The sequence below is a fragment of the Magnolia sinica genome, chromosome 1 (assembly GCF_029962835.1).
Source record: "Magnolia sinica isolate HGM2019 chromosome 1, MsV1, whole genome shotgun sequence".
Classification (NCBI taxonomy): domain Eukaryota; kingdom Viridiplantae; phylum Streptophyta; class Magnoliopsida; order Magnoliales; family Magnoliaceae; genus Magnolia; species Magnolia sinica.
The window spans coordinates 120,733,919-120,751,989 of record NC_080573.1 but is presented as its reverse complement, the minus strand read 5'-3'; the positions used below and the strand labels follow the sequence as shown (position 1 = coordinate 120,751,989).

Below are 18,071 nucleotides of genomic sequence, written 5' to 3'. Positions count from 1 at the left end.
CTCCTTGTGAAGCAGAATAAGCTGTCGAAGCGCTAGAGAATTATTTGTGTGACGGTTGACGGTTAGAAGTGGAATTGTTTGATGGAGGAGATATTTGGTTCGAGCCAAGTTGTGGATAATTCCCTCCTTAAAGGATAACAAACCTAACAATCATGAGAAGAACTTCTCTACTCTGGGAGTGTGATGGACAATATGCAGGCAGTTAGAAATTTCTTAAAGAATGTAAACCTTGCATATGATAATTCAAATTAAACAGGCCAAATTACGTGCACAAGTTTAGATGTATTATGAACCAAAAGTTAAGATTATTTGATTATCTGACTCAGATTGGTAGAAAATATCCAATGGTCTTATTTCAAGAAACAAGAGTACACCAATCAGAGGTTAGGATAGTCCACCCAATCTGATTTTTGGACTGAAACTAAGCACCCGTAGGTTCCACAATTTAGTCAATTTGAGTTGATATATTCCACGTGTACCATTTCCTAGTGACTGTGCATCAATCATCACACGCAGCCAGAGCATTGGATAACTCCCTGACAATCACCAGGTATACAAGCAAACATGGAAAAAAATTGCAAGGAAATTGAACATCCTTAGTTAGCACTGGAGACATAATGGCCTGAAAATGGGAAATACAAATAAAATATGTACAATGAGCAGAAACCAACAATCAATTATCAAAATTCACAAAGCTCAGAACAGTGATCCAACAGACCAATGGCCCCAAATCATGTATAGTATTCATGCCAGAGATGCAAAACACTCGCACTCCCTAACAAGGCTTGCTAGCAAACATTCAAAATCAAACAAAACTATTAAGACCCTTTTTCTCATCCATCACTTTAAAATGGCAATAACATTTCCAACATTCCAGCTTTCAGTACAGAGGCTATCCTTGCAATCAATGTCACAGGTCAAATGGCTCAAAAACCAACACAAAATGCTGTTACTAGAAATATATTCCCAGTGCTTTACATATATCCAAAGACATGACAGCAAATCACAAAAGGAATGACAGATACCTGTGCAAACTGCTGCACTACCAACAAGAAGGATGCGCATCATCCTTGAACCGACACCATCCGCACAACAATCGGAAATGACAGTGTGAGCAGAAAAGCCAGATCAACAGGCTCAAATCAGAGGTCAAAATAAGTAACTGGTGAGACTACTACAGAAACCATTCCCCCCCAAAAGAGCAATGCAAAGCTCTGCATATGTATGAATATCTCATGCTGAAGTTAGTGTTGTAGCAAACTGTATTCTCTACTATATACAGCCTAAAAGCACTAGTAGAAACAAAAACAGAAGTCTTGAGAAATGGAAAGAGGGAGATAAGAGAAGGTACTTGTTTAGTCCCAGCCGCTCGCAACAATGGATCCATGTCCAAGATCATAGCCATGAGAAGAGGGGTAAGGGTCACTGCTGCTGCCATTAGAGTTGTAAGCACCGTTGCTTCCGCCATAAGAGTTATAAGAGCCGCCAGTACCACTGCCATAGGAGTTGTACGAGCTGGCACCACCACCTCCACCATAAGAGTTGTAGTATGAGCTCCCTCCCCTCGGGGGGGCATCCCTCCTGTAGTCATGCCCTCCAAACCTTCCACCACCAGAGCGGCGGTTTCTTCCTCCACCGCCATAATAAGACGAGGATCTCTCAGCATAACGACTGAGCCAGGAGGGAACCTCTTGGTTTGCTTCCTGCATGAGCTCGGCAAGTGGCTTGGCCAAGGGCTGGTTTCCTTCGCTGAAGAATGCAGTCGCTAAACCGCTCTTGCCAGCACGCCCTGTTCTTCCAATCCTATGGACATAGTCATCAATGTCTTTCGGTAGGTCAAAATTGATGACGTGTGCAACATGCGGGATATCCAGACCGCGTGCAGCGACATCGGTTGCGACCATGATTGGTGTCACCCCGCTCTTGAAAGATCTCAAAGCTTGTTCTCGCTCCTTCAAATTACACCAAGCAATTATGAGAAGCAACATACCTAAAAGTGGGGGCATCTCAAAACAATAGCCTAAAAGCATGCCAAAGATCAAATAGAGGTAAAGAGGAACTTGTGATAATCAGGTGCAGACACGAGTGATTTGCTTGGTAAAAATTAGGGAAAGCAGTCTATGAATCTATATTTTTTTATGATTTTCTTGCTAGAAGAGTGACTAGTGCATCATCACTTCCTATCAGTTGTTCTGGCCTCATTCTAAGTCACATGTACACTTGTTTTTAAGCGGCATCCAAACATACCCTTACTAACAAATGACACAACTTGCTGGACAAATTGCAAAGCATGGAAAGAACTTTATTAATATGTAGATTGGAGAAGATTAGCAACAAGCAAGGAAGAGCTTTGAGTCCAAACAGAAGATAGTATTGACAAAAACCCCGCAATCTTCTAACCAACGTTTAAAAACTCTCTACCCAGGGTTGGACACTTGGACTTCTAAGTTCCTCAGCCACCCAGACTAAAAATGCAACACTTTCAGGACAAAAGCAATAAGCAAAAGCAAACCAACCAAATGAATAGCTACCAAATCAAATTCACAAAACCAATGAGATAATAATTGAAAGAAGACAATTCGCAAAATGAATAAATTATCAGTAAAACATAGATTTAACTTTTATATCAATAAACCTACATGTTGCTTATACCCCCACATTGATCATCCCAATAACAAGCAGAAATCAAGTACTTGAGCACATGGTATGCCAAAACGGATATGTAATGGTAATGGTGGCTGTAAAGGTCCCCGTAATGAGGCCGAAACAGATTTTTTCAACCAAAAAAAGGCTGTAATGGCTGTTACAGCCACCGTTACCATTATGGAATGCCTTGTTAGTGAGGGGGGAGCAAACTTTAGCCTGAAGCAAAACAGCTTCATTTGTCAAGAGAAGCCATAAGATACATTAGTACAGGGGAGCCAAAAGGTACATTAGCACATAACTAACCACTGCTACCAAGTTTAGAATTAGAAAATTCAGCAAGACAATTATTTGCAATTCGGGAAATTTTCAGCAGAAGAATGGAAGATTAACGAGTTCCTTCATCCACCTCTCTTCCTTTCTTCTTCCCAATCATTGCATGTTGGGTAGCATTTCATGAGGAAATTGGACACACAACGCTCTAAACCCTCACTACGATTTTATTTTTTTTCCTTTTTGGGACTTAGAACACCATACCTTCTTTCTTTATCTTCTGCTTTTAAATAACCGAATAAATTGTGACTTACTTGGAGAATATCATCTTTTGAAAAAATGGCAAATCAGAGAACTTTTCATCCAAAAAAGGGGGGGAGAATTTTGTCAGTACATAATTGCCTATGACTAGAACTTCACTAAGCTACCGAAATGCATGACAGGTATTCCATACTGCTCCACTTTTATCCACGCCTGTTTGTGTGTTGTGGTTTTCTCGGCACTGCCCCTCCGTGACCCAACTTTGTTTGCATTGGGTGTGAGTGTAATAACTTGACTGGAGGTCAATATTTGAGTAGTGTCAATGTAAGGCTTTACCATTGCTAGTTCAAGTAGCTTGAGAAATGAGGGAAGGTTGGTGTCTGGTACACAAACAATCATAAAACTTTTGCCAATCTACCATTTAAAATCCAACACCAAATTGTTCATGGAAAGGCAAAAATGATGATATGATGAATACCTGGACTTAAAATTATTTTTAAAAATAAAAATAAAAAACCTTATCATAAAATGAATGCTAGAACCTCAAATAGGCTTTCTTTGCAACCAAAGTCCCTATTTAGTTTCTTCTATGAAGTTTGAACCCTCTATTCATTGCTTGATGCATAGCTGAAAAGCAGGGATGCCTTTAGGCCTGTAGTCGAAAGGATTGGATTTCAGCAGTTGCCTCGAGGCAAGATTAGTGTCCTACTCACCAAGAAGTGAGAAGTGAATGTGCCATCCTCATTCTCTATGAATCCACTAAGAAAATCAGGGCAGTGAGCAGGATTCAGATGTGAGAGTTCAAGTGGAAAAGGGAGCCAATTAGGTGCAATGAACCTGTGGTTCCCATAATTTTGAAGAAGCAAGATCACATAAGAAGCATTTGTATACAATAATATAGAAGGATTAGAAGCATACTTTCTATTCAATAGAAGAGAAGTATTTTCTTTATCAATTATGGGAACATAAAAATTCTAGATTTGGATAAAACAGAACCACAAACTGTGTAAAATTGACCGAGTTAAATGAGGTCATGATGGACCCTTGGAAAGGGTATAGGTGGTCCCTGGTCAGAGCTAGAAGTCCAGGAGTGGAAATGACAGCAGAGCAGTAGTGGGTTTGTAGAGTCTGTCTAGCATCTTCTGTTAGAAGATTCATTCAACTAAGAGAATCGACCATTGGTTCAAGTCACTTGGCAAAGCAGCATCTAAGACTTTACCCATCAGTGAACATAGTACTCCCATGCCCTCATATGAGCATAAAATGCCTATCGCATAACTATCTGGCAGAAACTCAAAACATATTTGAAATCAAGGAATCAAGCAATATCAAGATCCTCTTGAAATTAAGTAAACATGACAAAGTAATTTTCACACCACAATTCACAAAATCTAAGATAATAAAAAATGAAAATCAGAAAGAGAGCGGAAGGAATAAAAAAGCAACTGACTGGTTGTGTTCTGTCGCCGTGTATTGCTGTTGCAGGAAAGCCATTCGTAGATAACCAGTGCTCCAAAGAATCAGCTCCTCTCTTTGTTTCCACAAAAACTAGAGTCAAAGCTTGCTGCAGCACAAATAGCATGGATATTATTGATCATCAAAATCAATTGAGACATTGTTGGAAAATTGATATCTCAAACATATTTGCATACACAATATCACAAACATGGGCTCCAAGCACAACCACATCTTCCCAGTGTGCACAAAGAAAATACAGTGATCTCAAGACATGCATGCGTTTAGGAATAAGCCACCAGTACCTTGCCATGGGTTCCATTCGCTCTTTGGGCATGAAGGAGATCCATCAAGTGGCTTCTTTTATCCATTTCTGGGACAAATTCAACTCTCTGGGAAATAAGATCAGTGCTTGAACCAACTCTTCCAACAGCGAGAAAAATGTAATTTGACATAAAATCAGACGCTAGTCTCTGCACCACGAACAAACAACCATCATCAGCCTTGTCTTAGCTATTTAAGGTCAGGTTAACACATAAAAAAGGAGCATTTATAAGCATAAACTTAATCAACAGCAGATTATATTATTATAATCAAATATCTTGCATTATGCATCCGGATTTTTTCTTTTTTCTTTTTTCTTTTTTTTTTCTTTTTTGGCGCGCACTCAGTCCCTAGAAATGGCAAGAGAACAGAGTGGGGGAGGAAATAAGTACATGGTCAGAAGCATCAAGGCATAACAGAGTCTGGAAGGGAGGTCAGAATCCTATGCAGAAATTTCAAGCAACAGAAGAAGGACATGCTAAATGATCGAAAAAACCAACCTGTATCTCGTTTGGAAAGGTGGCGCTGAAAAGCATCGTCTGCCTTAAACCTGGTCGAGGCATGTCCATCTGCTCAACAATCTTCCTAATCTGAGGCTCAAAACCCATATCCAACATCCGATCAGCCTCGTCCAATGCCAAGTATTTTACTGCTTGGAGGGAAACCCTTGCTCTCTCAACCAAATCCACTAAACGCCCAGGAGTGGCAACTAAAATGTCAACACCCCTTTCCAAATCGCGCAACTGTTGAAAAAGAAAAAACAGTTCACTCAGCATAAACAGATACACAGAATAGCAAGCAGCAAAAACATGATAGTCAAATTATCAAGTGCAAAACATGCTAACAATATCTTGAGAGAACTATGCAAGTTAATTTATGATATAATCAGAAAATGATATTGCTTTTTTTAATGGATAGATCATGAAAATGTTATGGGGGTAGAGTCAGTACGCTGAACCAAATGTAGAGAAGGATCATGAGACTATACATATTTGCAAACATGTGGAAGTATTTTAAAGATGGAGATTGGAGAAGCATATGGCAGCTGGGAACTTTATTTTATGGACCATCCCAAAAACCTCAAAACCTCAGTCACCCGAAATCCTAGCAATCTTCTTCTCCTCCCCCTCCTCTTCCTCATTCTTCTTCCACTTCCGCTTGTTCTTCTCCTTATAGGAGCATGACTCGCCATATCAACAATCCAGATTGCAAAAAAGAAGTGAGGCAGTGAGTTACCATGCACAATGACACACCAGTGATCTCTAGGATAAAACACATTAACTTAGAACCAATAAAAACAATGAAAACCTATGATATTTCATATTTCACTTTGGGCAAATCATAGGATATTGATTTTAAGTGTCCAAGTACCATTCACATAAGATGTAACTTACCCAGAGGCATGTAGGTTAACCACAGAAACTGTTGAAGCTCAAAACCCGACAATCAGACACATATACAGTTAAATCATAACAATGGTGGATATGTTAAGTAGTTATATTTATTATCAACTAGTGGGTTATGGCACATGCAACAAATGTGGAGAGGAACCGTTTGGAAGATTGAGAAGATGTGTGGAGTGATTGTAGAAGGGGAGTCATTTGATATTCTGGAACTGTATGCAGCTGATACACATACATTTAGAGCTTGTACAAATGATATATACTACTCGAATTTATTTATTTATTTATTTTTAAAGGATGTATACTACTCAGTTAACCATCCAAATTGAAAAGGCCGTTGCAAATGGGTCATAATCCAAACATCATGTTGTGTGATGAATGCTAAACTCTGATCAGTAAGATGTTTGGTAAACTCATATCATAGGATATTGTTCATTGAACCGCCTTAACTGTCCACCAATCAGCCATTTGGTTAATCGAATCAGTACAATTTTTGGTTTATAGTCCATCACATTATGGACAGCAATTTAAACAATTTAATTTGAGTTACTTGCATGCCAAGTGTACAATTTCGTTATGCATGTGTATAAACTGTCGGAGTTTGCTTTACGTATTAAAGGTATCCTCTATCTAAAAATAGGGATGTTTGGTGGAAAGCACGAGTTCACCTCCAACTTACCTTATTCGGTTTAAAGCTGTTTCATGTCCTCAAATAATGTGTAGTTTTAGCGATCTGTAAAACTAAGTGCATAATTTATTTTTTGCAGTGTGTATGTATACTTCTCTCGTTATTATATAGTATAAATTATAAGACAGCTATCACTCAAAAAAAAATTAAGAATATTATTATCTAAGTACATTATAGTACATCCACGTCTATACCATATGTAACCTTCAGTTTCTTCATCCATGTAGCCTTCAACCCAAGGGCAGTTTCATCCTTTCGACTCCTTCGTGGGAGTAGCCTGACCCACTCTTCTCTTCATTGTGTTAGCCCACACAGAAGACACAGCATTCGGGAGCCCACGCAACAAAGGCTCTATGGGGCCTATCATGACAGCTGTGTGAAATCCCACTTCATGCATCAGTTGTGCTGGCTCATGTTAGCACATCAGCCTAAAAACGAAGGAGAACAAAAGCTTGAGTTGGCCATAGATTCAGAAAAGTTGGGGTGGGTCATCCACTGTTGATCCCTTCTCTCTTTATTTCCCTACATGAATATGCACCTGCGTGTAGTCTCACCTTTCAGTAGGCCCACAAGTGAATGGTCAAACCGCCTCAAGGTTTTCATGTTCCCCAAGGCATGGTCCCTTCACACTAAACATCCTTAAGCCCTCAGCTGTGTGGGCAGTCTGCAAGTGGACCAAGCGCTCATGACCCCATTTTCTATCTTCAAATTACCAAATTGGAGAATCACCAAGGCCTTTCAGCGATTCGACGTGCCCCCCTAAGCGTCATGCTTGACCTACTTGACCTCAGAGAAAATAGAATGAGTCTCCCTAGACTCCCACCATCTATCCCTCCAGTTTCTCTCCCCAACTCTCTCTACCATGGTGTGCCATAAAGGCCGTTGCAGGACCATAAATGCCGTTGTGTAAAGGTAACGGTGGCAACCGTTACACGTTACAAGGTCGTAATGGCCATTACAGAAAAAATGACTCATAAAGGCCGTCACAGCCCCATAACGGCCTATTATGCCCCCGGTAAAGGCCATAACGGACCGTTACAAGGCTGATATAGGTTTTTCGAGTTGTGGCTGTGGTGGCCTTTGTAATGGCCATTACACCCCATATTGTAAAGGTAACGGTTGTGACCGCAACACCCATCATTACCGTTACGGAATACCTTGCTCTCTACAGGTGCGCCCCACATCCCCCATCTCCTAGTATAATATAAATTGGGGAAAATGTAAATAGATATGGAGAATGCATTAAATTGTATACAAAACAAAATTGAACAAATGAAAGCACATAACCATGTTTGTATTTAAACGTTCTCTCCATCATGTGGCAAACATGGCAGGCTACTAAAAGAGGAGTCAGACCATGGTTACATGAGATAGCATACCACTATCAATCGATCAAAAGAGACAACAAATGCCACATGGCCTGAGAATGAAGCTGTGACATGGTGGTTAACAAGTGATGTATAATCCAATCCATTTTGACAAATATCGCTGAGATTTTGGACATCTAGCAATAAATTCAGAAAAAATATAGAAAGAGATATTACCACAATACTCATGCGAGATTTTCAAAATATTGGCAAATTTGCAAACTCACAAATCCACACACAAACGGTTAAGATAAAATATCAATATCCTGAAAAATAAAAATAAAAAAATCCTTAAATTTTCATTATATAAATATATTTCTAAAATTTTAGAATTTTTTATTAATTTATAACTTATATTTTTAAATATTTTTATTTTCAATGAGATTTTCCCATAGCATCCAAGGAAAACCTCAAAATCTGAAAATATCCCGAGAAATTTCCTGACTGAGAAATTGCCTAGATCAAGATTTGTCCTCATGATCCACGCAATAGGCTGGAACAAAACAGGTTGGTCCCAAAAATAAATACAACAGTTTCTGTACAGGAGAGCATGATACATGCAGAGATAGGGAATTGAATGCACCAAATTGCCTTTTTTTTACATTTAAAAAATTTTTAAAAAAAAAAAAAAAAAAAATTAAAAATAAAAATAAATAAAAATAAAAACAAAATAAAATAAACTTCTCTACATACTATGTGAATAAATTCCAACATTAAAGGGAATAAAGAATCTTCTCCTTATACTAACTTGTTTCCCAACTCTCTTTTTTCTCTATCCACCAGGCAAACAATGCATAGTCATAGCTTCATAGCTTGGTGTGATTCACACCACAATTAGCTATTTCTTAGTTTTTTCGAGTTCCTTCCCCATGGATGTGTTAATCACATCAAACTGACCTTTCAAAAACAAAACAAGGTGAAGCAGTCATGTTCCAACCAGTTCATCCACAGCTGTTTACACTAACTGGTTCAACTGCCAGTTCAGATTGGTTCTGTCCAGTTTGGACAGTTTCAAAATCTGAAATTGTTTGGATTGAAACAAACAGGAGAGTCCAGCAGTTTCAGTTGGACCAGATGGTCTGGTCTGGTGTCTAAAACACTGCATCAACCAGCAAAACGAGAAAGACGATTTTTGATCCCCCAACTTAGATCATTTTTCCTGTATTCCATTTTTCAAAATAGACAAAACATACAACAATAGACAGAACAAACCGCGCTAGGCCACCTTGCATCAGTGCCCAACAGTAACCTCGCCTAGGTACCTACTACTAAACAAGAACCACATAGATGAACTTTAATGAGCTCCACCCCATCCATCAGGTTCACTGCCCCATGTTTACCCTAAGGGTCATGATGATCCCAAACTCAGGTAGGCCACACCATAGGAAACAGTTGGGATAGGACGTCCATCATTAGTTTTGTGTAGGGCCCATCGTTTTTTTTTTTTTTTGAAAGATGATGAGATTTTATTAAAAAGGAACAAAGAACAGAGGAGAGAAAAAACAGCAAAACGAGATGCAGAGATGGCAACTCAACAACATCCCTGGAAACTCCATACTACAAGCTTAGAAACCGAGGCAGCCCATTCGATAATCAATAATCTGATTCTTTGGGAAATGCCTTCCGCTGACTTGTTGGAATTATTAAAACACCTCACATTTCTTTCTTCACATATTGCCCACCAAACCATGAGCAAAGCCATTCTCCAAAGTGCTTTCTTCTGTTGACTAAATCTGACACCATGCCATGCTAACAAACATTGAACTACAGATCTAGAATGACTCCACAGCATTTGAAACTGCCATAAAATGTCAGCTCATATCGCTTCCAACCGGGGACAATGAAGGAAGAGATGATCTACGGCCTCTTCATTTTGCATACACATTGAAAAAACATTAGGGATCACCATTCCTCTCTAGAGGTTGTCCATGGTAAGAACTTCCTTTCTCCCAACGAGCCACCCAAAAGCTTGAATCTTTGCAGGCACAGGATAGGATCACCCAAAACGAGTGCCCCACTCATCTCTATGGTGATCCACACTGTAAAAGAGAGTAGAAAGAATTAACCGAAAATGGGCCAGTCTTATCAATTCTCCACACCATCTAGTCTGGATCAGACTCAACCGGCACGATAACTTGGGACAATCCCATCCACACTATGTAAAAGAGAGTAGAAAGATTTAACCGAAAATGGGGCGGTCTTATCAATTCTCCACACCATCTAGTCCGGATCAGATTCAACCGGCACGATACCCTGGGACAATCCCAAAGATTAACATACTCTTCCACCTCATCCTGAAGGAGACGCCTGCATGGGGGCTCCCACACAACCGCCCCTCCAATACGAGAGAAGCAATTTGCCACCAAAATGAATGGATCTGGCGCTAGACTGAAAATGGAAGGAAACATCTCTTTTAGAGCTGCAGAATCCACCCAAAATCTGATTTTCTCACCATTCCCAAAATCCCTTTTAAGGCCCACCATTTTTCTATATGCCATCCAATCCATTCTGGTATGCCTCATCAAGATGGAAACGACTGCACAAAAACCCCATCATTCGGAAATTCAATTGGGCCATACCACAAGAATGTAGTGGTTTCTGTATAATTTTAAACTGGTGAGTGTTGAATCAGACTGACTTTTGGGATCAAGACCAAACAAGGGGTGAGGTTCTACCTGATGGACAAGGTGGATTTTCACGTGCACAATCATATCACCAGGATAGATAAAGTTAACCCCTTTTAATCCCCTGTGAGTTTTCCAGACAACAAATAAGGATTCTAAAAACAGCAGGGAACAGCAAACCTGCTGATTAATTGGAGCTCCTCCATATGCAACAACAACTTTGACACCAGTCTGATATGAGAACTTCTTAGCTTCCTCATGTATCTACAAACCAACAAAAATTATAAATAATTAATTAACTGCGGAAAAGGGATTTTAGAATTCCCAAACAGCAAGAAATCAAACACTTTAAAACCGCATAATTACAACATTGCACCTGGCACGACAACTCCCTAGTTGGTGACAGGATGAGCGCTTGTGGATATGCAGTCCTTGCGCCGCGCACTGGGCGCTGCGGCGGTGACGGACCATTCTGCATGATCCCACTGATGATAGGGAAGCAGAATGCAGCTGTCTTCCCCGACCCTGTCTGGGCGCAGGCCATAAGGTCCCTCCCAGCAAGCGCGATCGGGATCGCATGGCGCTGGACTGGAGTCGGCTTCACATACTTACACCGCGTAATATTCTGGTTAAGCGCATCACCCAAATCTATCTCAGCAAAAGAGCTGACGGACGGCGGCACATCTGAACCGCTCATCTCGACCGGTATGTCTTCATACGCGTCGAAATTGATCCCGACGCTGCTGTCCTCCTCGGAAACCGCCAATTCGGCCATCTTATCCGCAACATCAAAAGGGTTGGGTTCACGAGGGGCTCGCCCGCGGTCCCACCGGCCAGGGCCCGGGCGGCCGAATTCTCGGCTGCCGGACCGGTTTAACCCGGCAGCTGAATTCGAGTTCTCGTTCGAATGCCGAACCGGGAAATTATCGGTAGGCGTTAGATTCTTATTCCGCAGGTGCGGAGGCACGTACGAAGGACGGGTTGGACGAGGAGCAGCTAGGGTTTCTGGTGCTGCTTCGACAGAATCGGCCCAAGACGGCATTGTAAGAGGAATTGAAAACCTTGAATTCCTCGGAAACCCTGCAATGCCTTGAATCCAAAAACCCTAAAAATGCTAGAACTTCGAGTTCCCTCAAAAACCCTAGAAATCTTACAACAGAAACATGAGAAAACCTCCAAAAGTCTCCTCTTTTAGGAAATCTCACAAACGCTAGAAAATGTGAACCCTAAATTTCCATTTTTGACTTCCACAGATATTTTTTTTTTGGTGGGAAGGGATCGGTTTTTTAGAAAATATAAAGGGAGTGAGAGGCTTTTATCGGAAATAAGGGTTTTATTTATTATTTTTTTTCGAAATTAATACACGTGGCAGGAATATAGTGGATCGCAGCCGACCATCGATTGTGGCCCAACGTGGCGAGCCACGCTGATAATATCCCTCAAGTATACCGCCTTCTCTTTCTGAAAGTACGCCGTACGCTATTTTTGTTTTTTTCCTGATCAAAGGACAGTGACCGGATGGCTGGGATCTTCCGATCAGTGCGATTTTAGAAGTATGGAACATCAACGGTTCACCCACTACCGGGGATTGCGTCTACGCGACGCACCCAACGCGAGTGAAAAAGCGGCACTTGCGCGTGTACGGGCATAGGCCCATCGACACGGTATGGTTGCGAAGCCCAACACCAGCCAGTAAGCTAGCTGTGGGCCCACCATGATGTATGTGTTTTATCCACGCCGTCCATTCATTTTCTCCGCTGATTTTAGTGCTTGATCCTTAACAATGTGATAAATACAAGGCTAAAGACGACCACACCGCAGAAAACAGTGAAAGTTTTGGACGAAAATGACAATCTTGTTTTCCTTCGTCGAGGTATGTGTGATGTTCTGCACGAGTTAAAAGACAAAATAACTATGACTGAGGTCTTGGTACCGATCCCCAGTGGGGGTGGCTAGCTAACGGTGAAGTGTGAACTGATAGTAGGGTGTACTAACATTCTAACAAAAATCACTATGACTGTAGGCTCTATGAAGGTTTCAACCATGGATATCATTCTTCCCACTATTTCATGTGGTGTATTCCACTAAAGCTTTTGATATGCCTCATATTTTGTCTAATGCCTTTAAAATGAGCTCGAACAATAGATGTACGGTGTTGATAAAACATATGTGTTATGGCAGGACCCACACAGTTTAGTGTGTTTGGCTCACCAGTCAAAGAGTATATTGAGTAGACTCTGTGATGACAAATAAAAATCAATGTGAGCTTGAGAATGTTTCAATTTCATAAATCAGTATCTAAATTTGTTGCATATGGTGTGATCCACTTAATCTTTGTAGATACTTCAATTTTGACCTTATGCCTTAAATTCATCTTAAAAAATAGATGAATGGTGTGGATAAGACACATATAATCACTTTAGGCCCACGGAGAGCTTACTTGCTCGTTACTCAAACCATTTCCTTTGCGGCACACCGACTAGGTACTGAGTAAAGTATACTGACAGGGGAAGCATCTAGGGTTGTGAATGTTTGTGTCCTATCCACCTTGTCCATTCAATTTTTTCAAATTATATTAGGGCATCAGTCTAAAATTGAGGCATATTCAAAGTGTAGTAAAATTACACCCCATGAAAGTTTTAATTAAAGACTTGTGCTTGAAAACTTCTTAACAGCTATAAAGGTCCTTCTAACCTTATTAAAAGAATGGGTGGCAAATAAAAATGAATGTAGACCCATGAATGTTTCAACACAAGGTGTTGTGATTCACTTAAACTTTAGATATATATATATATATGGGAAAAGGTACTATGCGCTCGACCTCACAAGACTGTCCCATGAGGTCGAGTTGTGTGGGCCCCACCGTGATGCGTTTCGAACATCTACTCCATCAGTCAAATGCGTCATTCCATCGTGGGCCTAGGTCTCAAAAATTAAGTCAATCCGTGACTTTTGTGGGCCACACCACATACAGAAGTGGAGAGGGGCCGTGCACCATTAAAACATTCATAATCATTTTTTGGGCCCACCGAGATGTGGTTTGCAAATCCAGCCCATCCATTATGTGTGTCCCACTTGGATGAGGGTTTAGACCAAGTTTTAGCAGCATTCAAAACTCGAGTGGGCCCCACCAAGTGCTTTTATACGTTTTTGGCATGTCTTCACATGATTTTAGATGGTATGGCCCACCTAAGTTCCGTATACAGGTGATTTTTGGGATATCCCATAATTTAGAGGGGACTCATCAAATGCATGGTGTTGATGGTCAACACGCATCACGGTGGGGCCCACACAGCTCGACCACACAGGAGCTTATCGTGAGGTCTAGAGCATAGTGCCTTTTCCTTATGTATATATATTTTGGATTCGTGCTCTAAAATAATATGAAAAGAAATTAATTAACAAGAGGCACAACTAAGTTTACTAAGTGGTCAATTTGCCTTCCATCATGTGCTTTTTACCTTTTATACATGCCACTTTTTCATGGATGCAGATTAGCTACTGAATCCCACCGTAGCTAACTCACTATAGAAGTAAAATCACCGCATTCTATGGGCCCCCACCATGATGTTTGTTGTGTCTACATTGTCTATCTCTTTGGAGATATCAATTTAGGGCATGAGCAGGAGAATAACACTAAGGGCTTGTTTGATTTTTCTGCTCGAGTGTAATTACCATATAAATGGGTAATAATTATTTAAGTAGGTAATTACCACATCTATCCCAATACTGATATGACAACTTACTTTTTTAACACTTATATAGAGAAATTTACAACATCAATGTGGGGGCCATCGAGATGTATGTTACTTATCCACACCGCTCATTTGTTATGCTAGTCGAATTTATGGCATAAGCAAAAAAATGAAGCAGATCCAAAGCTCAAGTGGACCACACTATAGGAAACAACGAGAATCAAACGCCTAAAATTAAAAACTTCTTGAGCCCTTTAAAAGTTTTGAATCAAACTTATATTTGTGTTTTTCCTTATACATGTCTGTATGACCCCATGAACAAGTTAGATGATAGAAAAACCTCAATGTGAACCTAGTGAAGAAAATAACTTTCAATGGTGGCCGAATTAAAGTCATTGTTTACTTTCGTGTGGGCCTTTTAAGTGCTGGATCTACCTCATCTTTCAGTTCATGCTCCAAAATCTTCTAATAAGATAGATGGACAGTACAAATATATCATATACATTACCGTGAGGTCTACGTATTTAAATCAACACTTGTTTCAATTTTCAAGGTAGCATTACCCTCGTATTTTCACACAAGGTGAAAAAGTAATAAATACTTATTTACCATGATTTACATGCATCATGGAAAATCTAACCGGCACTAAGCACATTAAACAATGGAGACAGTGACACCTCCTATCGAAACATTACTAAGGCCCGCTATGATATTTATATGAGATCCAATCAGTTTAAAAGTTAACAAAGACGCTGAACAAGGGAAAACACAAATATCAGTTTGATGGATATTTTCCATGGATCAAGAAGTTTTCAAGGTTAGTCGTTCAATGTCCCTCTTTTTCTGTGGTGGGGTTCACTCTCTATGTCATGCCTTTAAATGATCTCTCTGGGACTAGATAGACTGTGTGAATGCAGAACATACATTATAGGCGGGACCCATAAAAGGTGGTAACGTCACTTAGCGAGTCTCGCTAATGTCACGTTCAGTAGGTAATCCGCGCCCCTTTTCATCGGAGATGGGACTTGGACGGCTTGCTAGACGATGAGAATGGATATTTACCATCGCATGAAACGTGTAATGATGTTGCATGGTAGATTAAAGGAGACGGCACCACTGAGTAATTTCAATATTTTAGATAAGAAACTACCTAAAATGTAAAAGGAGGTAATAAGTCGTCTTTTCCCAAAGACCTCTTTATTCTCGAGAAAAAACATTGATACTCTGGCGATCAGGTGGATGATACGCCAGCCTCAGGACTTAGCTAATCTCAAGGTTGACGCACAAGTTATGGGTCCCACTTAAGATGCGTTATGAATAAAAATTTATGCTCAATGGTCCAAATTCATTGAACGGTAACAATGGAAAATATCTAATATTGGTCCTATAGCTAGGATAAAGTTTCCATGAATTTGAGGTTAGAACTCTAACAATCTGATTTTAGTTGTGACTTAAAGACGGCAGTTTAATTGGTTTAGTTTAAGTTAGTGCTTGACACGTGTATAATTCTGTGTGCCGTCATATCAAGTGTCATACTCAGCTAGAGTATCAAATGACATCGCTTTCTACTTTTTTACTTTTTTAAACGCAAAAAAGCACTTTATGACAGCGACAAACAGTTGTAGAAAGCGCTCGCGTGAAAGTTTGAATTGCTTCGCTAGACACGTGGAGATAACACATACGAGTTTAAGATCAGGTCCGTTCACCAAGACATCTTGAGAATTTAGATTTTACAAATTAGAATAAATATTATTTCAATGATATTTTGGGGAAAACATATACAGAATAAATGAACGGTTATGTGGAAATTAACAAATGGTTCAAGTTCTTTGTACATGTGTGGCCCACTTGATCAAAATCACCTGATTTTAGATGCATGGATTCTACGAAGTTAGGGTCTCCTGGCGAGCTTGTGCCATCTAACGCGCCTGTGCCACAAATAGACTCTGCACTCGGTCGAGTGCAGTCAAAACAATTTCATTAAAGCCATTTAAATACTGGAGGGCAGTTCCTCTGGGAATGGTCGCCGGTTTCCTACAAGCAGCCTTAGGCAGGAAGTTACTTCGCTGGTAAGCTAGGTGGTGGCTCGAGTTGTGTTTACGCGAAATTCACCCTGTGCATCCGATCCGCGAGTTTATTTTAGGCCTGTTTGATTTTGAGGGAATAGAAAAATACCTTGAAAAAAGGATATCATTATCTTTTTCCTGTTTGAATTTTTAAGTGCATTTTCTTCTCGAAAATAGGCTTGAAAAAGCTAACTTACATTTGTGGACCGGACCCACTGCGATGTACATTGTGATGTACATGACATATCCACACCGTCCATCTACCTTATCAAAAGATTTTAGGGCTTAAGTCCAAAATTGAGACAAAATGCAATGCTCAAGTGGCATGTATCATAGGAAACAATGGCCTTAAATATTCACCATTAAAACTTAATTTATTTATTGAGCCCACATTAATGTTTATATATTATCTAACCTGTTCATGAGGTCATAAAAACATTGATAAGGGGTAAACACAGATATCAGCCTCAGCCAAAACTTTTACGGGCCACATAAATTTTTATACAACAAGCATTCAATTTCCACTGTTTCCTATGGTGTGGTCCACTGGAGCTTAGATCTTCCTCGTTTTTGGATTCATGGCCTAAATCAGGCTGACGTATAAGATGAACGGTGTTGATACGTCACGTACATCACTGTGAGCCCTATATTCATTTGGCAGCCATCCTCGAATTTAATGCCAAAAAGCTAAGTCGTCAATGCAGCACAGGAAACGATGGGGTAATTCCCTGATAAGTAATTATTACTTATTTACCGAGTAATTACCATTTCCTTCAAAAATCAAACAGGCCTAGGGAATGACTTGATAAGAGATAAAAACATACGCTTAGGAAATGCATACGGTGAAACTAGTCTGGATTCCACCTTGGTGTTTATACATTATTCAGATCGTTTATCCGTTTATGCTTATTACAACTGATCGTCCCTTCCTAGAGTAGTCTTAATTACATGTGTTATATGTGTTATAGTAATGAAAAAATATATTTTAGTATTTTTTACGGAATCATAATTAATAGAATGATAAGAAATGAGTACCTGATAGGTATTAAGTAGTTGAGAGACATCCACCAAGGTACGGTCGAAATCAAAGATGTCATTAAGAGGTGTCCAAAAGCAAATCGAGTGATCGAGAGGTATTTAGAATCAGAACAAGTAGTCGAGAGGCACCGGAAAATGAAAAACGAGTGAGTTTCGAGGTAAGACACAATCGATTGAGAAGCATGTTGAAAATTAGTGGTTTTTAAAAAATAAAAAAGAGAAAATTCGAAATTT

The 18,071-nt window shown here is 39.9% G+C and overlaps 1 protein-coding gene across 2 annotated transcripts; it reads right to left on the bottom strand.

Annotated features, from left to right (window-relative positions):
- Positions 1 to 267: 267 nt before the first annotated feature.
- On the bottom strand, positions 268 to 12,334 carry LOC131256060 (DEAD-box ATP-dependent RNA helicase 37-like). Of its 2 annotated transcripts, XM_058257105.1 has the most exons (7): positions 11,415 to 12,334; positions 11,219 to 11,302; positions 5,457 to 5,699; positions 4,938 to 5,105; positions 4,628 to 4,741; positions 1,352 to 1,952; positions 268 to 536 (listed from the first exon to the last, which is right to left on the bottom strand). In XM_058257105.1, exons 1-6 carry the CDS (start codon positions 12,078 to 12,080, stop codon positions 1,356 to 1,358), a joined length of 1,872 nt encoding a protein of 623 aa, XP_058113088.1. In that variant the 5' UTR covers positions 12,081 to 12,334; the 3' UTR covers positions 268 to 536; positions 1,352 to 1,355. The 2 variants fall into 2 exon arrangements, with proteins under 2 accessions (XP_058113088.1, XP_058113079.1); XM_058257096.1 differs by lacking the exon at positions 268 to 536 and having other exon boundaries at positions 806 to 1,952.
- Positions 12,335 to 18,071: the final 5,737 nt, after the last annotated feature.